Source organism: Protopterus annectens, chromosome 7.part1 (assembly GCF_019279795.1).
Source record: "Protopterus annectens isolate FY-2018-M chromosome 7.part1, PAN1.0, whole genome shotgun sequence".
In the NCBI taxonomy this organism is placed as follows: Eukaryota; Metazoa; Chordata; order Ceratodontiformes; family Protopteridae; genus Protopterus; species Protopterus annectens.
In genome coordinates this window covers 325,599,752-325,624,996 of record NC_056740.1, presented here as the reverse complement: position 1 = coordinate 325,624,996, position 25,245 = coordinate 325,599,752, and the positions used below count along the sequence as shown (strand labels likewise).

The window sequence follows — 25,245 nt, the reverse complement described above, 5'->3', positions numbered from 1 at the left end:
AAGCAATTGAGATAGCTTGTCAGAAGCCACAGACAGAAGGGCACTTGTTAAAAAATTTAAAGTCCTCATGAACCCTATAAAACCTATCTGGTTTCTTGGGGGTAGGGGGCTGGGAGTCAGGAGCCTCAGAAGCATTAGAAAAGTCATCCAACAGGGCAGCCAAAACAGGAGGGACAGCAGAAGTCCTGGGAGAATCCATCTGCAGGAGCGTAAAATATCTTTTCTGTACCTCCAAAATCTGAGCACTATCCCATTTAAAAAATTCCATCATTTCAGAGACTGTGTCCCCAAAAGAAATTTCCTCAAAAGGACCATCAGGACTAGTAGATTCCTCTTCCATAGATCCATAATCTAAAGGAGAGGGAATTTGAGAGGAGTAGCAAGGGATTCCTGACCTGAATCCGTCTCCTCCTCAGAGAAATCCTGTTCTCTGGGTCTTTTAAGGGGAGTAGAGGATCTGGAACAGAAATTTCCTGAGGAGGTTTAAAAGTCATCAAAGCATTAAACAAATCCTCAGTAAAATTTTGCCATTTACTATGTGGGTCCTTTGGAGCAGAGTAATATTAACATGTTTAGTTTTCTGCTTTTTCTTTAAGGGGACGTCTGCTTTATAAAATGCAGAAGGCTCCAACCCCAGACAGCATTCAATAAATTTAGTAGGGACTTCTTTGACCTAAATTTGAGGAACACTCCTAGGCCCCTGGGAAATAATCAGCTGTAGTTGCCCCTGAACATCCGATGCGGATGTCTGCAAGGCCTCCAAGGACATGCCCAAGGTTTGATCCTCGCCGGCCTCCAAAAAAGTTGCAGCCAAAGAATGCAATGATGAAGCCGGGCGAACCTCCGGGCTATTACTCACCTCGGGAGACTTCCGCCTGAGGCTGTACAGCAGAAGAATTCAGCCTAGACTTCTTGGCATTCTTCATTGACGGATTGGCTGCCCACTCCCCAGAAAATTCCTTCCATTGCTTAGAGCTTAAGACCTTAATTCTCCAGATACAAAGCCAAAGAAAGCCTACTACAGACCGTCTTGGGAACTAAGAACGGACAGACTGAGCAGGATGTATGGTCATGGGAAGCACTGAGGCAAAACAAGCACTGCTCATGACTGTCATTATGGGGAATCTGTCTCACACTGGGGATTTACCCTTCATGGATGACATGAAACCCCACAAACAACAAAAGATAAAAAGCTAAGCTACAATAAACCCCAATGAAGCATTTATTTGCAATGGCCTGGCAAACCAGCAATGGAACGGGTGGTCAGACTGACTATCAGAAGATGGCGTTTGGACTGGAGGCAAAGAAGTTCTGAGGTTGGTACATCCGGATATCACCTTTATGCCCTGTGCTACACAAGAAGCATACACGTGATGTACAGCATACCTTAAAGCAACCTAAAGGCTTTGGTATACTGGCCAGACATCTGGCCACCATTGGCAGGGGATCCCTAGTGCAATGAATACTGCAACACTGAAATGGAAGGACATCAAATGGGTTTACTCTGATAGGGGAGGGACTGATGATGGACAGGGATATGGGCAAAAAAGAAAAATACACTGGGTAGGTATGGGAATCAAAAAAATCAACATTCGGTATCTCTATATCCTGAACAGAAAAAGGAGAAGTTTAGTTCAATTTAAATTCATGGCGATGACTGGGCTGTTTGCTAAGGTTTGCCGACAAATCTCTCTCTCCAAAAACATGCACAGCACTGACCCACATCTTCTCTGTAAAATGCAGTTCCAGAACTTTAGAGCTTCTTAGCAAAGGAATAAAGAGTTAATCTCTCCTTGCTTATTTACTTGTCTAGGAAAAGGCATTATGCCTTAAAACCCACATGGAATTAGCCTGAAAGAAGTGACTGAACTTAACAAAAGACTGCTTCATCATCTATAGTTTTACTGTCTGCTGCTCCAACAGCATGATGTACATTTCTGGTCATCAAACACTCAGAGCTTCCAAATGCACTCATAGTCCTGATACAGTCTCCTCTGGTCACATGTGGAACCTTAAATAATCTTCAGTCCATAAACTGTGGAATCTCCACTTCTGTAACTTCAGACTTGCATACCAGAATGTCTTACACATGACCAGCAACATTATACACTTCTACAATGGTGCAAACTGCAATGGGGTGATGGATGACTAATGGTTGTAGAAGCATGTGGAGGGTGCCGGGTTCCACAATTGCACTGCACAAATGAAACAGTAGTAGTGAAATGGAACAACTGAAAACTGTAGCTAGTACGAAGCACCCGGAAGTTCACAAACACATCACCAATAAACACTGAAATAGAAGGCCTAGCAGAGAAGGAACCTGTCCTAGAACAAACTTATACAGGTGCTAACACTGTTTTTGACTTACTGCTCAGCTCTAGTCTAGTTCTTCTCAAAGTAAGACAGATGATACAAAGATCTCAATCTGTCATGGAATGATTTAACAAACATCATCACTGCTGATTTGTTTTGCGGAAAACTTCTCTCTAGAGTACCTTTTCTTCCCTTGATCTTGCTCCCTGTAGGAGAGGGCCTTGCATTCTTCTTGCCTGTATCTTGATGATCTTACTACTCTGATTCTGATGATCATCTCTAAATGCAGTGGACTGAGAAATATTACATTATTTCATGGGCTTTCTGCAGCAGTAAACAGTTCTCTAGAGAAGGGCGGCTGGATGACAATTACTGCTCAGGACACAATTTTCTACCAAGTTACAGGCTCAAATAATAAAAAATATTGAGAAAAGTGATTTGGAAAACATATAATCTGAGAATAATTAATAATTCTGTATTCACAAGCGGCAGATGAAGAAATAAACCTTAAAAAAAAAAAAAAAAAAAAAAAAAAAAAACAATAAAAGAATGACAACTTGATGACAAACACAGCTTGCAAGAAGTTATCTACAGAACTGATGAACATGCAATGGTGTTGCCCTCTGTTACTTATGTCAACATCAGTTTGACATCATAGAATTAAGTCAGATACACATGAGATACCAGAAGCTAGAAAGCTACTTCATTATGGATCTACTGATGAAGCTTCCAAAAGTAAAATTTTTGATTACTACATTATCTGATTATTTCTGATAGTATCTCCGGTTCTCAAAACGATAAACGTGTGCACACGCACACACGCAGACACACTGTAGAGTAAGCTTAGTGAGTATGCAATCTCACGGAAAGCACTGTAGAGCAGCATGGGGCAAGATAATGCAACAAAAAAAATCATGGATTTTTGTCACTGAACCTCCGTCTTAGTGCATACAGCACTCGTATGCAACAGGATCCAAACAGAAGTAACACTCCACAAAACAAAGTCTAACAGAGAAAACTTCCATGTCCCCAGTGCCTGCAGTAACAACGCCAACAGTCCCAGCAGAATGATGATTTCCAGTACCTTACCCAGTTGCTTAACACACAGATTAGTATTAGTTTGTGCACACAGCAATATCAGACATATAATCCAGAATCAATTTACTCTTTCTGCAATCATTACTGAAACATCGTTAAAATACAGTGAAGCATCCCCCCGTATACATATGTGAGCATAAAAGTATGCGACTGGAAAAAAAATGGTTTCTATTTTTTACCTTATAATGAGTGAAAAGGTTTTTTAAGCACAGTACCTTTGGTCGTTTCTCTAAGTCAGCTTCAGTCTTCGGACCCAGCAGATGCAAAACCTAGACAAGAAAGTAAAAAATTAAAAACAGAAGGATTGAAGGGTCTACATTTACATTTTAAAGTAATCTTGTTTTGGGTACATGTGTGTGTAAAGTACAGATGAGCTTTATTACTGCTGGGCACAAGCATGTGAACCTGTAAGAAAGCTTTTTTTTTTGGCCCCCAGAATGTTTTCTTGTAAAACCTTATTAAATGTTTCTGCACAACGATGAAGCACTTACCACTCCTAAACAATTTTTAAATGAACCTTATATGCAAAATGCAGGGGACTTCATTACATAGCTCTTATAATCATCAGTTTTAGAAAAGAGCTTTGGGTGAAGACCAAGACCACAACAAAAGCGGCACTTGGTGCTGTTTGAAGTTCAGGAAAGAGTGAAGTGTGACATGCTTGATGTTCAAAAAACAGGTGCAGAATGGTAAAATGCTGGGTAGGAAATTAAAGACTGAATAGCACTAATACGACCTGTAAATAGGATTCTGGGCTCCAAAGCTTCTGTATTTACCATACAGATCAGAAATAAAAATGGCTTAAAGTGTTTCTGGCCACTTAGTCAAAATAACACCAGGAGAGGAAATTTCTAAAAATGATTAAACCAATAGTCTGTACCAAACCAGGCAATTCCCAAGATAAGTGTTAAGAGGGAGATTTGCAGAATGACTCATTGCAGAGTATATACTAAGCATCAAACATGCTTCATTCGTTCACAGAGCTGTAGGCTACACGTGGGAAGATCTTGTCAGACAATTTGCAGTCATAAGCTATGGATGGCGCTGGGTGGCCCGTGCCCTACCCAGTAAAGAGAAGACTACAGACTGATTCAGTGTGTAAGGACTTAACCTGCTTCTTAAGACCAGGTCTGCAATGCCCTTGCCTTTGGTGAGAGCAGAGGCTTCAATGACAGCTAAGTGAGCTTAGGTTCCAGAGAAGGATTGGAGTGCCTGTTTTTGACTGGCCAGCTTCATCAGGGGCACTGGCTCGGAGGGGGGGAGGGGGGGGCAGAGCCTTAAAAACTAAACAGGAGGTTTACTCAACATGAAATGTGCACCACCATAAATGAGTTATATCCTATTAAAGCATAATTTTCCAAGGTTTTCCAAGCTTAACTTTGTACCACGGCATGTTGTGTAAAAACTGTCAAACAGTAACTTTATTTAGGGAGCTTTTTCTTGTTGTATTTCAACAAGAAAAACACATTTAAAAAATACTTTCCATACACTGACATGCAGTGAATGGGACTATGCATTTAATTACATGTAAGCAGAAACATTTCTCTGTATTTAGAAAATACGAAGTTCCACAACCACTGCACCACTATTCATCAAGGCAACGAAGTTCACTTATGAAAACCAGTTTATTGTTACAAAAAACAGACTTAGCCCTTTCAGAGTCATGACTCTGAGGATGCCATTTTAATGGTGAAAGAGCGAAGTCTGTTTTTTGTAACAATAAACTGGTTTTCATAAGTGAACTTCGTTGCCTTGGTGAATAGTGGTGCAGTGGTTGTGGATCTTCGTATTTTCTAACTATTTGACCCTGGTTTGGGTTGCTGTGTGGGTTGTTGATTTCTCTGTATTTGTTTACCAGACAGTCCAACTTGGACATAGCCCCTTTTCAGTGAAGCCCTAAAGAGATGAGCCATAAAACAAGATAGGCAACAAAAAACAAAACTACATCTTTAAAATAACATTTTCTCATTACACACAAAGAATAATGAAGACATAGCCTAGATTCACGGTGTAGAGGATGGAGTCCTGACTGGTACCATGGCGAATGGGGTTCAATTACAGGCCCTAATACTGGAGGAGACAGGTAGAGATGAGGCAAACTGAAGAGGTGTGACCCCCCTCACTTATTCCAGAATGAAGGATGGGTGACTCCAGGGCATGCTGACTGGTGGTTTCCCTGGTGAAGACCAGGGAAACCACCATTCATTTTTTTTTGGGGGTGGGGGGCACTGCCTGAAAGGGCATGACCCATGCAAAAGTGAGGATGACTTTCTCTGAAGCCCACTGCACATCCCCTTCCCAGTGTTTTGCCAAGTGTATGAAGGTGAAATGGTAGCATTAAAAGCCTCAAACCACCTCTGATGATGGGTTCAGTGAAGCTCCCCTACAGTCGATCTCTGCCCCAGCCCCAGTGATGTAGAATGAATGGCACAGTTGGCAAGGAAGGGAGAAGATGATCAAAAGACAGCAGTGGCAAAGAGAAAAGAAAAAAAAGAATAATGCAAAACTATAAAACAGACATAATTATAATTAAAATACATGGAATACAATTTTTTTTTTACAAAGAAAACCAGCTTAGTGCAAAGAACTGAGAAACAAAACAGCAAAAAAGAAAACACGATATACATATTGTAAAGTACATTTCCAGATACACATAGGATGGATTTATTGGTAAGTCACACTGTATTGTCTACGACACAAAATAATACAGAAATTAATAATTGGAATTTTTTTATTTTTAACAAGACAACCAGGTTTCTGCACAGAAATACAGTAGTAAAAATATTTCTATGATTATTCTTGTTGCATGCTAACATTTACTGCCACTACATATGCAGTAAAGGGTTCCCATCGCAAAATCGAACATGAAAAATGTCGAATACCGGAAGGCCGAACTTGGTAGTTCTAAAGGTGGGAATGTGGAAGCCGTGGAAACCCGAATTCTTTCCCAGGGAAAGAATTTGGATGGCCGTTTCTGTGGCTTCAGCATTTTCAGACCGGGTCAAGGTAAGTGTACGAATGGCTAGTGACGGACTTTAGGGTTAGGGTGCGGGTCAGGTAAGTGTGCGATAGTAACAGACTTTAGGGTTAGGGCGCGGGTCAGGTAAGTGTGCGGTAGTGACGGACTTTAGGGTTAGGGTGCGGGTTAGGTAAGTGTGCAGTAGTGACGGACTTTAGGGTTAGGTCTGGGTTAAGGATAGTGCATAGATAGTGGTGTATGTTAGGTTTAGTGTAGGTTTTGAAGGTGTTTGGTGTGATTGTGCTATGTGTGTGTTTTTCAGAACAGCAAATTTTTTCCCTGGGAAAAAAATTGCTGTTTTGAAGTTTCAATGTTATCCGAATTTGATCTTCCAAGTTCAAACTCATGGTGTTTGATATTTTGGAAGTTCGATTTTGTGACATAGACCCTGCAGTAAAGCATCAGAAAGTATTATTAGAATACAGGGACTAATAAAGAGATCGAGAAGGTACAACAACCGAGTAGAATATCACTGTTAAGAGATGTCAGTGGACAATGTGATATAGGGAATAACTCAGAATACAGTACAGAATGAGATAAGGGTATAGGAAATGCAATGAGGTTAGAATGAACGACGATACAAGTTGAGAGAGACATGCATGACAGTCAACAGATGTACAGAAGGATAAGATAAGGTATGATGATGCAACATTAACAGTGAGATAATGCAACATTAACAGTGAGATAATGTACACACACAGAGCCAAATGGCATTTAGGCAAGTTGGATGCTTGTCCCATTTCAGAGGGAATTCTTAGCCATACTCTACCCATCTGTGCAAAACGCAATGAATCTCCACAATATCTTTTTTAATTAAGATTTAAGTTTGGTTTGGGAATCCAAGATGTCTGCTTGGGATGTACCACTTGAGTAAGTTATTAATGCCAGGATATTTTTCTGGTTTGCACAACACTGTGTGGTACACTGAGCACTGCAAATCTTAAGGATAACATACAGATCTGTTCATCGTATTTTATGCAAAAGTATACAGTGGTGAGTAGTATTAGGAATGTCTGATGCAATTTTGGCAGTTTTGTTGTAGCTCTGTTCTGGTTAGACCAGATGGGCTGGTTGTTAGTAGCGAATATATGTAAAATGGGCTGGATAATAGAAAAATATGAGCTGTTAAGTTTTGCAGACTTAGAGAAGGTTTGCAAAATCTAACCTTTGATTTGTCTTACAGACCACACAACTGAAACGGTTACTATATAATGGCTCCAATCAATATAGCCTGTGCTGCTGAGTCGGCTGGACTGCTGTTCAGTGAAAGTACATTTGAGGTTAGTAATCTATCTTATGGGTATGCTGTTGCAAGCAGTACAAGTTTAGTTGGCATTTAACAGTAATTAGGATTGTATTACCAAATTTTCCGAAGAGAGAAGAGAGACCTGTGTAATTATTTTAAAAATGGAAGGAGAGGATCACACTAGAGAGCAGGGTCATCAATGACTGCTTGACAGCTATGTATCTGACAACGGTAAACCTTTTATTTATGATGATACTGAACAGCAAGGCACCTAGGATGGTTTCTTGTGGTACACTAACAATAAAGGTAATTGGGGTGAATATGCACCTTGCCAATGCTGACAAAGGTAACTTTTGAACCAGTGGAATGTGCAACTATGCAGATCTAGGTCTTAAGAATCAAGTTAGTAGTTGGTGTAAATGCAGTGTCAAAAGCTCTTGAGCTCTAGAAATAAGGGTGCCACAAATTCTCCTTGGCTGTGCTTTTGATTCATTGTATCCGAATAAGAATAGACCGATTTCTGTACTACAAACCTGGATGGAAGTGGAGTTGAGTAGGATCATTGGTTTGTCATAGAAAGATATCAGAGTATTTATTTACGCAAGCATTTTCCGGTGTTTAAGCGGGACTACAATGAGAACTGCTCTGTAGTTTGAGAAATCAAAAGTGGTCCACCTAAGGAATAAGAATAGCATATGACTGCCACCATAGGAGAAATGCATATCATTCCTTAACAGAGGAAATGAATATAGAGACAGGAAAAGCTATGGATTCAGCAACTGCTTTGAGATTTTAGTGGGAAGACTGTCTAGAGTTAATGTGGTACTTTTTAATTTTTTATTAAATTTTACTAAAGTTTAATTGGTATTCGAGTAAGAGAAAGTTCCATTGGGAACGGAGTGCAACTGTGGCACAGTTGAAGAGGACTGTTATTTTATTAATAAAGCAAAAGCTTAAATGAAACAACTCTTGAATCTGTTACTTTGTAGTTTGACAAGCTTGACATTTTACTCTGTAATCTGACTAACTTGGGAGGGGAATTAAGCTGGACCTTTCTTTCTGGTATGGGTAGATTATGGATAAATTTCCAGAAACAACTCAGGCTGTTTTTATACAAGAACTTTACACTGTTGTAGTAGGCTTCAAACTATAATTTCAAAAGTCAGAAATGCAAGTCCCAGAATTATGAAAAGAAACAGTGAACCTACAGAAGAATAGTGAATATCGAAATTGGTCTTCTTCTTTAAAGTTGTTTTCTGTAGGAGAGCAAGCCCCACTGCACTGCATCCCATCCCACCCTTACTACTTGTATACACTACCTCAGAAACTGCCACACCTGGAAGAGAAGGGAACACTCAAACAGTGACCTTGGACTTGTTATACACAAAGTTGAACTTCTGCACAAATGGCTACTGTTTTAGTATAAATAATGCTTCATGAACTAGACAGAAAAGTAAACAGGACCATTTCTTTACTGGATCCCAGTTGTCACAATGGTATTCATTTCTAGGAGAGAGAGAGGAACATGAACTGACATATTCTGACTGAGAGGGTTTTTGTAGGGCTTTAAAGGTATTTGCTACAGGGCAGGACGCATTCAAGATGAGGTTACAGGACTCTCTTGTACATGCAGCTTTTCTCCCATTAGGGTTGAGAAACTGTGATATCTGGTAGCTATCAAATATGATGTGGTTGATTTTTTTGCTTTCACGTTGTCAGTGTGTACGAACATGTTTAAACTCAGGTGCTGTATTACACCCAAGTATTTGATAGAGGTTACTTGTTTAACTGGTTGATTGTCTTAAGTTAAGCAAAAGGCAATGGCAGTCATTTTTGGAGGGGTGGCAAAAAAACATCAATTTAGTAATTTTAGGATTCACTGCTAGTTAGTTGTTGAATAGCCAGGGACTGCAACTTGTGGAGTGTAAGCTGAAGTCCATGCCATTCAGTACTTTAGTTGTTGGTGGAGAGAGAGAACAGAATGTAATCCAGTATGATGTTTTTGGGGTCACTGGGACATCAGTAGTGAAGATGACTGGCCCAAGGAGCGATCCTTGTGGAACTGCAGCAATAATCTGTTGTGGAGATGGCATGGAGTCTTTGTATTTAACAGAGTTTTTGTCAGAGAGGTAGCTGCTGAACCACTGTAGTGTGGAAGAGGCAGTCGGGGTAGGGCAAGTGAATTAAGTGGGTGGGTGCGACTGACTAGATCAAAGGCTTTATAAAAAGGGCTCCTTCGTTAGTGTTGAGTACAGTGTCAGCTAGACAACACAGAGCTGTTTGGATGCCTCTCTGCTTCATGAAGCCATACTGAGATGATGTGATAATGTACTGGCAAAGGAAGACAGTGAGTTGGCTGTACTCTGCTTTTTCTAGTAGCTTATTGTGCTCAGGCAAGAAAAAGATTGAACGTTTGAGATGCTGGATGGTTTGGCAGTTTTACATAGGGGATTGAGTATTACTTTTTTTTTTCCATACACCAGCAAAGACTTGTAATGAGAGTCAGAAGCCGAATACACTGTGGATGTGTTGAGATACGAGATCCCGTATTTCTTTAAAACTATAAGGAGAGACCACCAGAGACAGGTTGACCAGTACTGTGTAGTGAATGTGGGTGTATTACGGTAAACATTTCTTTTTTCGATTTTTTTTTTCTTTTTTGAGGTAAAACGAAGGTAAACAGAATTCTAACAGCTCTTTTATTGGGTGGTTTATTAGGTCACGCATTGAGGAGGAATTACAGAACTCTGTTAAAGACTTTGGAGTTATTATGGTCTGCAGCATATCTAGTTTTAGTCTCTCCATTAAGGTGGTTAACCCTCTTGCCACAACTTTCTGGGGGTTGCAAAAATTAGAGGAATGCCTGTTGGGCTTTATTCCTTCTTTTTTTTTGGCACATTACATAAATGTTTGTATGAGCCATGATTGTATGGTGAATGTATTTGTTTTCAGACATTCCATGCTAACTGTTGGAGTTGTGGTGCTTTGCAAAATCTCAATTTGTTGGGAGAGAACAGATTTTGCACAGTATGTAGTTCTTCAGTTATGCAAATGGCCTCTTCATTGGCATTAGGGATGGAGTGAGGCATAAGTCAGCTGAGATTTTCAGTAGTGAATCTGACAAGTTGTGAGTTAGTTATGGTGCTGGCATGGAGTACGTGTAGTACTGATGAGAGTGTGGTCTGTGTCTTTCGGCTTTTCCCGGTTAGGGGTCACCACAGCGGAACTCCGGTCCGCTCATGATTGGCAGTGCATTTTTACGGTGCCGAGTTTTCAGTCCGATGCCCAACCTTCAACGAAGGCATGCCCATTCAGGCTCGCACCTACCTCCATGCCTTTAACGTCACTAGACCGTGGGGAGGGCAAGCAGACTCCACACAGAAGACGCTCCAGCAGAGAATCGAATGGGAGAACCTCTTGCTGTGAGACAACGCTAAAAAATGACTGCTTTTATTAGGATGGTGTACTACTATGGATGTGACGTATGACGACTGGCTGGATACAAGGGTATCTGGTACATTGCTGCTGTTAGAAATCTGGTTATCCCTGGTAGGCTGATTGAAAGAAACACTTCCGCGAGAAATGCCTCTCCAATGTCCATTTATTGACAATTGTTCAATGCTTTCATCCCTCATAGGATCATAGGACATTACTAGGCTAATGGACCTGGGGCCCTTACAAGCGTAGCCAAGAGTTTAACCCTAAAAAGAAACCTCAGTCACCACCTGTCATCCCTGTCAATGAGGGACACAGGTGGAATCCCTAGGACAAATTTGTGGTTTCCCATCCACTCTTCAAGGTTGTGCCTGAAGAGGGTTAGCGAGGTACTCTGACATATATGGGAAGTCTATTCCAGAGACAGGGCAGCCTCTGGGAGACAAACCTGTCTGTCCAGCAGGTTTTGTTGATGTTGCATATTAGATTTAGGCCTTTAGAGCAGGTAATGCGTGAGGAGTTAGACTTATGGAGATGGAGCATCTCTAGTAGGGCAGGGTCTGATATTGCCTTGAAGATGAGATGCAGATCACGTATAAGCAATCTGTATGATACTGACTACAGTGATAGTGATTTGAGCCTGTCCACATAGGACAGGTGCCGGAGACCATGGAGTCTCTTTGTGAGGTATTTCTTTGGCCTTTCCAGTTTGGTGCAGGTGTTTGGAGAGGTACAGACCAAATGTGGCATTATACTCAATTGTTGGCCTAATGAGGCGTACAGAGAGGTAATAACCTCCTTTTTTCTGGATGAAATCCTTTACTTACAAGATGAACCAAGTAAAAGCAATTGCTGGCCACTGCTGCTACATGATGGTCAAATCTGAGATTGTTGTCAACCTGAGTACCCAGGTCTCTCACCACAGGTTGTGTGCTTAAGAGGTTGCCACTGATGTGGTAATCAGAAGGGGCAGTGATTTTGTTGAATGGTATGATAACACCTTTTTTTGCATTTAACTTAAGGCCATGACTTTGGGACTAGTCATTTGTTGCTGTGAGTTAATGACAATGCCCAACTTAGTTATCTGCAAACCTGGTCAGCCCCAGGTATTTTGTCTTTGCCTGTACCTCTGAGAAGTAGATGTCAAACAGTAGGGGTCCAAGGACAGATCCCTGGGGAACACCACTACTGACAGGTCTGCTGTCGGAGGTGGAGGCACCTACTTTGACCTTGTGGGTCCTATCAGGGAGCTGGACTTTCTCTCATCCAGGGCCTTAGTGACAGTCTCAAAGAAGTCAACAAGGCAAAGGCCCATTTGACATCTCAGATACTTGTCCCACACCTCACATCTCTGTAGATCAAGTGTTAAAGGCCCTATCCAAGACAAAGAACACAGATTTGATGGGACCTGATAGTATCTCAGGCTGTATTCTGCACCAACTCCAGCAAGAACCAACTTCGTCACTGAACACCCTATTCAACCACAGCCTAAGTACAGGCTTCATCCACCACAGTGGAGAACTGCCACTGTCATCCCCTTGCACAAAGGTGGTGCCACTACTGACCCTGGAAAAGCGTATCAAAGCATTCTGATGCTTTATTGTTCTCTCTCCAGTAGCAGTAGTTTGGGTTATTTTAATTTATGTCTGGTAGGCTCTAAGTAGTTAATAGTGGCTGTCAGAGATCAGGCTGTTGAGGTTACGCTAATTAAGACCAAGGAAGACAGTATTAAGATCACCAAGGATTAGTGTGTACTTGGCGTGGCTTGGTGGAATGTGCAAGAGTTTATACTGTATATGATCTCTGAGGTCTGCAAAAGAGACTGGAAGAGCAGAGAAGACTAAAGCTATGATCAACAGTGGTTTTCTGGCAAGTAAAGAGTGGACGTACAATGCAAGAGTGGTGCTTGAGCAAGCTTTTAGTAAAGGCACAAATGTCAACATAGTTTTGGGACAGCCAGAGCTAGGCAACTTATTTTATGATGAAGCTTCAAAAAAGGGATGCAAAGGCCAGGTACTTGGAGTGGGAAGGGAGGCAGTTGTGGTTGCTGAGGTTTTTGGTTTGGGGTTGGTGTGAATTTCACCTCACAGAAGTAAGATGATGATATGCATTTGCAGGGTTATGCAAGTGGTACCCTTTGCTGTCTGCTAGGACTGAAACCGAAGACTTGTTTTTCTTTCTATACTGTGTATTGTAAAATAGGGTAGAAGTACAGGGAAATTGTGAAGTGTCTGTTTTCCCATCCAGTGCTGTTACACTTGTGTGAATAATTCTGGAAGAGGTAGTCTAACTGGATGAAAATAGGAAGTGCGACTGAAAATGGAAAAAAAAAAAAAACTAGGAAGATGGTGGCAAGTGTGTGTATGCATGCACATCAAAGGCAGATGTGAGGACACCATTAGTTAGGCAGTCAGAAAGAACGTGCTTGGCTGCTCTGTGTAAGACAGGGAATTGCAAGGGATTAGACTGAGACAGACAGAATGATCAGATTTGGTTAAGGAGTTTTGAATAGTGTAAATTAGTCTGTGGTTTACTGGGTTTGCTTTGTCAATTGTTGCTTTCACGAATTTAGTTACCTAGGGAGTTTCTGCATTTAGTTTGGGCATAACATAGGGGATATATTTAAGGAGCAAAATGTTAACAATATGTGGTGTGACTGAAAAAAAGAAGTTGTACACTAGTGTTTGGGACTCTATACATAGGAATTCAGTAGACGGGAGAGAATGTGTTGTTTGGCTGAAGTCAGAGGCACCTAGCACTGAGAGTTTAGCAGACAATAAGTGCAAGTAAAATTTGTGGGGAGTGACTGGGGATGGGGCAAAAGAGGAGAGCAAAGGTCCAGCAAATCAGTCTAAGTAGCATCAAATCAGTGAACACTTCAGAGAGACCAGCAGCGCCTTGGAGATATGCGCAGTAAGTGTTATTTACAATAAATATTAAAATATTCAAAACATATGTACACAGAGGTGTAATGTAAATTCCACCAATTAAAAAAATTAGTGTGTGCAGATATTCACAATGTGTCTCAGAATCTTACAAAGTATACTTTATTATCCCCAAGATGAACCTCAGTGTTTGCCTGGATATGGCTCAGTCTTAGGCCATTTCTCCTTTAAATTGCTCCTAGATAATGGTACATTTGCATCCCTGAAGAATGATGTCTCAGGCTGTTAAAGATTAATTCCCATGAGGCATAATTTCTGTGGCAAATGCTGTTATAAACCCAAATTGTGGTTGTAACATCAACAAATTATTAAACTAAAGAGCATATGAAGTATTCAAACTTATCCAACCAAATGCAACAAGGCTCAGGTCAACTCCATCCAGGAACTACTCACTGAAACAACTGAAAGAAGCATAACAAATTCAGAGTAGAACTTGTCACCAGGAGGGGTAAAAATAGGGCCCATTTACAACTACATCCAAAAATGGAAAGGGAAAAAACAAAGTTGTGTGCTACAACAAAATGGTATCACCATAACAAAGCCAAATGATTCAACTTAACACAGGATGAAAATTGCAGGCCACAGTGAAGAACTTCATACACTGTTCTTCCCGGCAACACAGTTTCACTAGAAACTGAAATGGATATTTTGGCCCTCAGTAAGGGTCAAAGCAGTTCTACAGGACCAGCTAAGATGCAAGAAAAACATATCCATGAAATCAAAAATATCTCAGTATACTCCCTTATACACAGGTTTAAAACAGCATTAAAATTACAACTCTGGTATCTGGAAACCAGCTATTCCATAGCCTCCAATAACTACAGAACATACTTCTCAATCAAGGTGATGGAATCATCATGTAACACAGTCACAGGTACACCACTCAACTGTCCAGAATTTCACAGAATGTCCACATTTTTGCCTCATATTTTGATCTGCTCCCCTATGTTTATGGTTTTCTGTCAGGAATGAAACCTCTAAATAAATGACAGACATTTGAGTTTAAGAAATTATATCCTTCAGAAAATGCATACTAATTATGATATTTCTCTTGTATGTTAAAACAATAAACCTGTTTTGAAAAAAGAAAATGCATGCTAATACAAAACGTTATTCTAGCAACTAAGTTATGAGAAATATTTAAAATCTGTTCCTGACTGAGACCCCCCCCCCCCAAATAACTTCTGGCTTTGTCCAGAATTCTTGCACTAAGAGGTTGAAAGCATACTTGCAGTTAAAACACTGGTTAAGACACAGGGCCCATGACCACAGCACATTGAATCTACTCAGAAAAAAGGATTGCATTGAAGTGGGGTCTAAATTACAGTTAATCGAAACTTGCTTGAATAAACCAAAGCTTCACATTACCGCATTTGTTTTTGTACATGGAATGGAGGCACTTGGCCAACATTCAACATAAAAACCCACCGCAGTACGTCAAACCCACCCCTCCTAACTAAATATACCAACTACGAGATCGCACTACAGTGGGGAAAAAGGCAAATTTCCACATGTTGGGAGAGTGCCTCCATGCCCTGTAAAACAAAACAAAAAAAACCCAGTAATTTGAAGCTTCGGTTTATTCAAACTTCGGTGATATAGTCTTGGCAAAAGAAGTTTCGATTAAGTGAAATTTCGGTCTACTGAAGTAGACCCGTTGAAGTAAGGTAGAACCACAGGCATCAGTATAGGGGCTGAAGTTTGCCAATGCCTTAAAAAAATTACTGCAAAGAAGGTCTGCAAACAAATGCTGCCTTTTGGCTGACAAAGTTATACAATAAATAAGATGATTAAGAATCTGCAAGAAAGGACATCAAAAGACTTGGACGGTTTAAGATATGGTTGTTTAAGTTCAGTGGGATGAGGAAAACTAAAATGTCTTTACATTTGGTAAGCAGGTAGATGAACTTGTCCCTTAAACCCTTTCCATTGACTATGCAGACAATTAAAGCAAGGGAAAACGCAATTGTATGTGTGTTATATAAACACAGTTTAGAATAACCAGTTAACCAGCATGTTTTTGGAATGTGGAAGGAAACCCACACAGAGAAGATAGAAACTCCAGACAGTGACCAGAGATTGGGATTGAAAAGTGGACCCTGAAACTCTGAAGCACAGATTTTAAACACTAAGCCACTGTTCTACACGAAGCATCTGAGAAGCAGCAAAAAAAAAAAAAAAAAAAAAAAAAAAAACAGAAAGAGAACTACGCAGTTGAGAAACGACTCCGGGGGGGGGGGGGGGCATGATGAGAAGCAGTCATGTCAAATGATAAAGTTAAACAAGTAGGACACCACAGAAAGGAAGGAAGGTGGGATACTTGGATGCATAATATAAAGAAAAAAAAAAGTTACTCTCTGGGGAGTTTTATCATCTCTACATAACCTATACTGTTATGTTCAACTTTGGAAAGCGTGGTTCAGAGGAGACCAGACATAATACATCGTTAAGCAGAAGCTAAACAAAAACAGAACATGCAACCCTGAAGAAAGTGGTGATGCAGTATGAAAAAGCACCATGACAGAATCCACACACACTTTCCCAAAAAAAGGGAGAGAGACAGCACATTTTGAATTTATAAGGTGAAACAACTCAGCAGATACACACACAAAACTACTACTACTTAGAAAAGTTTGTGAATGACGCAAGCAAGTTTCCAACAGTCAGGAATAGCACAAATTCAAGAATGCATGGGGTAGACACAAGGTACTCCTTTATCAGCAGACAGAAAAATGAAGCAGATAGAAAAATGAAGCAGATAAGCTGCTCTCTAAGCAGGCTTTACAGCATTAACAGTCAGACATGGAAATAAAGCAGAAAAATTGCCTTTTTCGCTTCACAAAGCACCAACAGAAAGAAAACAAGCCCCAGAAGACAGTGTGTACAGCAGCTGCTTTAATCACTTAACCAGTTTCAGAAACTGTTTCAAGAGAAACAGGTTACATTTTAAGCATCCAAGATTAAAGCAGCGTCTATATCATGTTTCCGCATGTGATGCCTCTGTGTTTTATTAATTTCAGACACAGAACCTCTCACTGGTCTTCAGCAAAAAAAAAAAATAGTTTTATTCTAAATCAACATACCTCTCTAAATATACAATACAAAGCACTTAAATACTATGAGCACAAGCAGCATATAATCTAATCAAATGTCAATAAATAGTGAGCCAAAGTTTGTTTGGGCATAATATAGGCGGAAATGTTTGTGGAATGAAATGCGACTGAAAAAAACAGATTGTACATGCATAATGTTGGACTTATGGAAAATTTGCAAACTTTACCTATTTATTAAAATGAGATGGTTTGCAGCTATAGATATATTCCTTTAAACTGTCAAAATTACAATTAAGCAGTTCAACATCCAAGAAAAGGTTGACAGACACAGCTCACCAAGAGGCACAGCAAATATTTCTAAGTCATGAAATAGAGATCTCAAAAGACGTAACAGCACACCTCGTGTAACATACCATGAGGAAAAGTCAGCAGATTGATTTCAGCTAACTCACAGAAATTATGTACTAATGGACAAACATATCTCAGAGGAGAACACCTCAGAAATGTTCACACTAAAAAAAATAAACAAAAAATAAATAAATAGAAACCAAATGATGTAATTTGCACAGCTAATGAACCACATAAATTCAGGTTCAGAAAAGTACAGTTTTGTACCTACCATAAATGTAGATGTTCGAGTGCTAATACAGCTGCAGTCATAACAGATGGGGTTCTCCTGCCGTCAGGCGGGTCCTCAGTCGGCCGAATTCCAAAGTCTAGGTCCGGCGTCAATTGTCTTCGCTTCTTCCCTAACGTCAGTGCGACAGGGGTATAAAAGAACCAGCCGACGCCATTTTCTTCAGTTTTTCTTGCCCCAGATGTCAGGTGCCCCCAGGAGGAAGGCAAAACATAAATTTATGTAGTAAACAAATGCAATATAATCAAAAAACAGTAGTTGCAAGCAAATACACCATAAAAGAATACCCCAATGAGGTTGTATGAGGAGATGTTAGCCAAAAGGCCTGTCCCAAGAGGGGAAGGAGGGAGGGAAACCTGGACTGCAGCTGTATTAGCACTCGAACATCTACATTTATGGTAGGTACAAAACTGTACTATGTTCATCGTGCATACAGCTGCAGTCATAACAGATGGGTAGAATCCCAAAGCTAATAAAGGGGTGGTAGGCACTAAGTGGAACTAGGTGGAGCCAGGATGCCCTGCAAGACTGCAGTGGCAAAGCCCGCTCTAGTTTTGGAGTATAATGGTAGGTGTTAGTGCTTGGAGAAAGTATGTACAGAACTCCAAGTGGCTGCTTCCAAAATATCTTTGGTAGGAACCCTCTTGAGGAAAGCAGCAGAGGTAGCTGTGGCCCTTGTGGAGTGAGATCTGATGCCTGTAGGTACAGTTTTACCATGAAAAGAGTAACAAAAGCGTATGCAGTGGGCTATCCATTTTGAGATTGTCTGTTTGGAAATAGGCTTCCCTTGAGCACCTGTAGCATAGGGCACAAAGAGTTGCTCTGATTTTCTAAAAGGCTTTGTTCTGTTCAAATAACAACGGAGCTGTCTGTGAATGCCCAAGGAATGTAGTAGCCTCTTCCCCTTTGTTTTGTGGATTAGGGTAAAAGGTAAGTGGATAGCCTGATTCAAGGCTACCCTGGATACTACCTTTGGCATAAATGAAGGATTGGTTCGTAAGGAAACTCTGTCCTGATGGAAAATGATGAAAGGCTGCACAGCCATGAGGGCTTGTAGTTCCGAAACCCTGCGTGTTGAGGTGATAGCTAGAAGGAAGGCTGTTTTCCATGACAAATATTGCAGATCTGTTGAAGCAACTGGCTCAAAAGGAGGCAGGGTTAGTTTTTCTAGAATGAAATTGAGGTCCCAAGCCGCTACTGGTTGCTTCCTTGGGGGTTTTATATTCTTAGCCCCTCTGAGGAACTGTCTTAAGAGAGGGTGAGAGAATAAAGGAGGATCAGTGTTGTATCTGCAGAAATGGCTGAGGCATGGATTTTAATGGAGGAGAATGAAAGTCCACTGCTTAGCAGCTCGGCTAGGTACTGTAGTATTTGAGGTAAATTCAGTATTCCAGGATTCTGACCCTTTTTCTGATTCCAGACACAAAACCGTTTCCATTTTGCGGAGTAGGCTTTTCTAGGAGAAGGCCTTCTGGCCTCCAAAATGACATCCTGCACCTCCTTGGAGAGTAGGGTCTGCTGTGAATTTAAGGAATTCTCCATGCGGCTAGATTGAGTGTTTTCAGCTGACTGTGAAGAGTTTTGAAGTTGTGCTGAGTCAGTAGAAGAGGCATTAGAGGCAGGATCCATGGTGGGGAATGCGTCAGTCTCCTCAGGAGTGGGTACCAGTGTTGTCTTGGCCAGTCTGGAGCAATGAGAATCATCTTTGGTCTGTCTGCTCTGGATTTTAATAGAACTTTGGCCAGCAGTGGAAGAGGAGGAAAGGCATAAACCATAATTGTTGTCCAACTGAAAGAGTGCGTCCACTTTCCAGGCCTGTGGATGAAAGGTCCTTGAGCAGAATTTTGTCAATTGGTAATTTCTGTGGGTGGCAAAGAGATCTATGTCTGGCCTTCCCCATGCTTGAATTATCATTGTAAAAACTTGAGGATGCAACTTCCATTCGTGTGGATCTGTCCTATTTCTGCTCAGGTTGTCTGCCAGTGTGTTTTCCTTCCCTGGCAGGAATTGTGCTTGAAGTTGGATTTGCAATTCCAGAGCCGTGTTCCAAAGGGACATGGCTAGTCTGCACAGGGGATATGAATGAGTTCCTCCCTGTTTGTTTATGTACCACATCACTGTGGTGTTGTCTGTTCTAATCAATAGCTGCCCTGGATGCAGTAGGTCTTTGAAAGCCATAATAGCATTTATTACGGCTAGCATTTCCTTTTGATTGATGTGTAGGTGCTTTTCTTTTTGTGACCATTTGCCCTGAATGCACCGATCTGTCATGTGCGCCCCCAGGCGTAGTCCGAGGCGTCTGTTGTGATGACTTGATTTGCTTGAGGCTTGCAGAATGGGAGACCTATGTTTATTTGGCATGCTTCAGCCCACCACAGGAATTCCTTTTGAAGACATGGAATCAGTGGTATGATTGTTTCCAAACTGTGGCTGTGTTGAGACCATAAGTTTTTTAGGTACCATTGAAGTTTCCTCATATGCAGCTTTGCACATGGGATTAGCAGGATGCAAGATGCCATGAATCCCAGAGCCTGCAGGATTTTCCTTGCAGTCAGCCTGGTGAAGGTTGCCAGTTTTCTGAAGTATTGAGTTAATTGCCCTTATTTCTCTGGCGTGAGATAGGCCATCTGGGTGTTTGTATCCAAGCTGGCACCCAGGAGAATTATTGTTTGAGAGGGTATTAGTCTTGACTTCTTTTTGTTGACTGTGTATCCCAGAGATTTCAACAACATTATTACAAACGCCAGGTGTTTCAAAAGAGTGTGTTTGCTGTCCGCTTGGATCAGGCAGTCGTCCAGATATGGGTATATTTGTATCCCTTGAAGTCTGCAGAAGGCATTTACTGATGCCAGGAATTTCGTGAACACTATGGGCGCAGTAGATAAGCCAAAGGGCAATGCAGAGAATTGATAATGGGATGAACCTGCAAGAAATCTGAGGTATCTTCTGCAATCTTGTCTGATAGGGACATGCAGGTATGCCTCCTTGAGGTCCAATGTCACCAGCCAAGACTCCTTGCCCAGCATGGGAAGAAGCTGCTGTAATGTGAGCATCTTGAACTTTGGTACGAGATAAATATGTGTTTAGGATGGATAGGTCCAAAATAGGTCTCCAATCTTTGCCCTTCCTTGGTACCAGGAATAGTCTGGAATAAAAACCTTGACCCTGTTCTTGTGCAGGTACCTCTTGAATAGCTTTCATGTCCATGAGATCTGAAATTTGTTTTTGTGCCTCTGCCCTTTGATTGTGTGGCAGGCTTGGCATGCCTCTCATTTTTGGAAGGGTGTGAAAGTGGAATCTAGCCTCTGTCTATAATGTCCAGGATCCATTTGTCTTTTGTGACAATATGCCAATTTTTCGAAAATAATGCCAGTTTTCCGCCTAAAGGTGCTGCCATTTGAGCCTTGATTGGCATGCAAAGGGGAAAGTCATTGGGTCTGCTTTCTGAATGGCTGTGAACTATCCTCACCCCCTCTTGGTGTAGGTGTTTGCCATTGTCTGCCTCTAAATGATCCTTGAAATTGCCCTCTACCTCTCGGGCGCCTGTATCTACCTCTTTGAGGTCTGTCTGTGGCTGGAAAGGACCGATTTTTTGAAGGCCAATTTCTACTGAAACATGGTGGTTGTACCTGTAGGAAATCTTTCACTGTTTGCATTGATTTTGCCTTTTCCTCCATTTTCTTTAATACCTCCTCAGCTTTAACACCAAACAATACATCTTTTTGAAGAGGTGCATCTAGTAATTTAGCTTTGACATGATCTGGTAAGGTTTGCTCTTTGAGCCAAGCATGTCTACGTATGACTGATCCTGTAACAGCAGCTCTACAAGAGGCCTCTAAAGCATCAAAACCACATTGCAAGGTATGTTTACCCACTTTCTCTGCACTATGCAACAAATCCTGCAACTCCTTCAAGTCTGGTTGTTCAGGTTGTGACATTTTGCTTTTCAACTGAGATAACAAAAACTGTTGATACTTTAACATATGGAACTGATAGTTTTAATGCCCTCATGGTTAAAGTGGCCAAGGTGTATACCTTTTCATCCCACCTTTCTAAAGCTCTGGAATCTCTCTCTGAAGGTAATGGATTTTTGGCAGTGGAGGCCTTAATTCCCTTGGGACTCTGTGAAATAGTTTCTGGGTCAGCCGCATGGCTTTTCTATAGGAAATGGTGTGAATCAGGCACCCGGTAATACCGGTCAGGCTTGACTGGGGCTGGAGGTAAAGAATCTGGGTTAAAGCTGGCCTCTGAATACACATCATCTAATATGTCTAAGACAGGAGGTATAGCCAGAGGCCTGTGCTGAGGGAGCAAGAGGAAATCCCTGAGCCTTTTCTTGGAGTCTGAGTACTCTTGGCCTTCCCAGTGGAAGTGTTCCCTCAAGGTATGCAAGGTTTCCCCAAAAGAGTAATCCTCTGGGGCAGAGGGAATGGACTCCTCTGCATCAGAATCTTCGAAAGGGGAGTAAGAATGTTCCTGGTCCTCAGAATGCTCTGAAGTAATGGAGGCCTGGTCCGAGGAAAGGTATTCTTCCTCCACTCTGGGCCTTTTGTCCATGGGGGGGGTTGAGAACCCCTGATAAGAGTAATCAAATCCTCAGCCATTTTGAGCATCTGCTTTTTAGGCATGGGGCCTTGAGAGGGGCCCTGTGGAGCTTGTCTTTTAGAATGCATGGCTGCTTTAGTGTAAGCCTTAATGGAAAAAGAAGAAGAAGGCCTGAAGACACCTTGAGAGGTGGCAGGCCTGTCTGAACTCTGAGTTTCCCCGCCAAGAGTGACTTCGGTATCTGTAGTTGGGGTGTGGGCTGAAGAGCCTGCGACCTCGGGCACAGAAGACACCGCTAATGAAGTGTCATCGGTAGTCAGGGGCTGCGTAGGCGCCTCGCTGAGAACCAGAGCACATGTAGTCGGCTTTAGCGTGGTGTCGGTAGAAGTCGCGGACCTCATATGTCGGTCCTTATCTTTACGTCGTTTACTCAAAATTGGAGTCTGAGTATCAGATGACATGTTGTAATTAAACTTTTTGCCAAAATAGTGTTGGGCGAACTTCGCCCGACGCTTAATAGTGCGTCTGTTGAATGTAGCACAAAAACGACAGGCCGAGACGTTGTGGTCTGGGCCTAAGCAAGGTATAAAGAGGGAATGGAAATCCTTATGTGGTATTTGCTTCCCACATGAAATGCAATTATTAACTTTGTCTGACATCGGTCTGAGGCAAGAAAAGTTTCCCCAACGGGGTACTTAGCTTTCTAGAAGTCTTCGGTTGAAAAATATTCGTAATCTCAGGAGCTGGCCGACCAGCACTTGCGAACTGCTTCTGCTTCGGGCACTGCGCAGCAAGAAAGACTGAAGAAAATGGCGTTGGCTGGTTCTTTTATACCCCTGTCGCACTGACGTCAGGGAAGAAGCGATGACAACCGACGCCGGACCTAGACTTTGGAATTCGGCCGACCGAGGACCCGCCTGACGGCAGGAGAACCCCATCTGTTATGACTGCAGCTGTACGCACGATGAACATCCTCCAACTGCTTAGTAATGTCTGTCTCAGCTTGACACCATTCTGAAACATTCTGGACTTGACAACTTTCAGTACAATATCACTACAGCAAGTTTAGGGAGGCCACGGTGGTGCAGCGGTTAGTGTTGTTGCCTCACAGCAAGAGGTTCTCCGGTTTGATCCTCAGCTGTGGTGCCTTCTGTGCAGAGTCAGCATGTCCTCCCTGTGGTCGAGTGGGTTTCCTCCCACATCCCAAAGACATGCTGTAGGTGGATTGGACACTCTAAATTGGCCCTAGGCATACTGAGTGCATGTGTGTGTGCCTTCTGTGGAAGTTGGGTGCCGGGCTGGCAACTCCCTAAGCGGGAAAAGCTGAAAGAAGAATCACTACAGCAAATTCACTTCACATCACAGTAATCACAATTCAAGAATCAGCTGATTCTGTATAGCACATAGTCTGAAAGAGCACAGATATTTTTATGTTTAAAATCTACACAAAGAAAGGAGGCAAATTATATCTGCTGGCATGTATGACAGCTCCTGAGAAAGAGGCTTAACAGCCCATCATCAAACTCCTTGACCTTCAGAAATTAGACACAGGAGGTGTTTTTAATGCATACAAAGAATTTCTCTGTCAATGGCTTGATCTTATCAAAAAGAAGTTAGACACAAAGAAAAACTTGCAATGAACAAGCTGAAAAAACAGCAAAGGCCCGTCAAACGCACACATCTGCAGGCTGCTAGTCCCTATGCCAATACCCACCCCCCACACCCCCTGTCTAACCTGTACCATATTACATGCATCCTGAAATCCCTCAAGCAGGCTGAACACAGCCCCACCACATCCATCCACAAAACATCTACTTTCTTAATGAGATGTTTTACTTTCTAGTCACAACTGTTATTTGCGTGTTTGCTAGCTAGACAAGTGACTGGATTCAAAAACTTATTCAATCACAACTTGAGCCACAGGCAACAAAAACTAAAGTAAATGCAACATCCAGAACACAGCATTCATAGCATAATAAAAATAGGGGGTAAATATTATATAACATTCTGATGTAATATATGACACTACTTAGGGTTAGCTGCAGAATAGTAATTCAGTCAGTTTTAAAGAAAGTTATTTTAGTATTAAATGGTTTATAATGAAACAAGAGTTATGGTGCCAGGACTTTATTTACTTACTATCTGGTAGCCAGGTAGATGGGCTGGTTCTAAGACCCTTTTCAGCCACAATCCGGAAGTACAGTGGTGCACAAACAGCAATACACAGAGGACAGTTACTTACATTACCAATGATAAGATAAATAAATAGAAATCCAAAGTTGTTAGACATAAATAAATTGGAAGTAACCTAAAAAGTAAACAACTCTGATTACAACTATGATTTCAAATGAGTATAGTGTGGTGCCGTTTTAAACCTGACACACTTGTGAAAGGTTCATTTGGACTATGAAAATAAAAAATCTGCACAGTTTTCAGAGCTACAGTTCTATAAGGTTTAGTATTTATGAAAAGTGAAACCTTGGAAAATTTAAGCCCCCATAAACCCTAAGAATACTGTTGGCTACATGGAACTGTTCACAGAAACCCTATGCAGGCGTGTTAGCAGCTACATACAGGCAGCTGTACCCACCAGGAAGTAGTACAGAACTAACTCTAAAACAAGCCACCCTAGAGAAATCTCATCAATAGGATGTAAAACAAAAGAAAGAAAATCATGGCAAAAATTAAGAGGTGTAGCAAGAGGCTCTCCGGTTCGATCTTCAGCTGGGGTGTCGTCTGTGTGGAGTCTGCATGTCCTCCCTGCAGTCATGTGGGTTTTCTCACACATCCCCAAAGACATGTTGCAAGTGGAATGGACACGCTAAAATTGGCCCTAGGTGTGAGTGCGTGCGTGTGTGTGCCTTCCGTGGAAGGTAGGGCACCAGGCTGGCAACTCGACACCGTAAAACTCCACTACCAATCATGAGCGGACAAGGTGATCTGCTGTGCTGATC

The 25,245-nt window shown here is 41.6% G+C and overlaps 1 protein-coding gene across 1 annotated transcript in view; it reads right to left on the bottom strand.

Annotated features, from left to right (window-relative positions):
* QARS1 (glutaminyl-tRNA synthetase 1) overlaps positions 1 to 25,245 on the bottom strand; it is a 1,547,311-nt gene that overhangs the window by 1,067,399 nt on the left and 454,667 nt on the right. Inside the window, exon 6 of the mRNA XM_044078737.1 lies at positions 3,627 to 3,680. Within this exon, the coding sequence (XP_043934672.1) occupies positions 3,627 to 3,680 (54 nt within the window). The remainder of the gene's footprint in view (positions 1 to 3,626; positions 3,681 to 25,245) is intronic.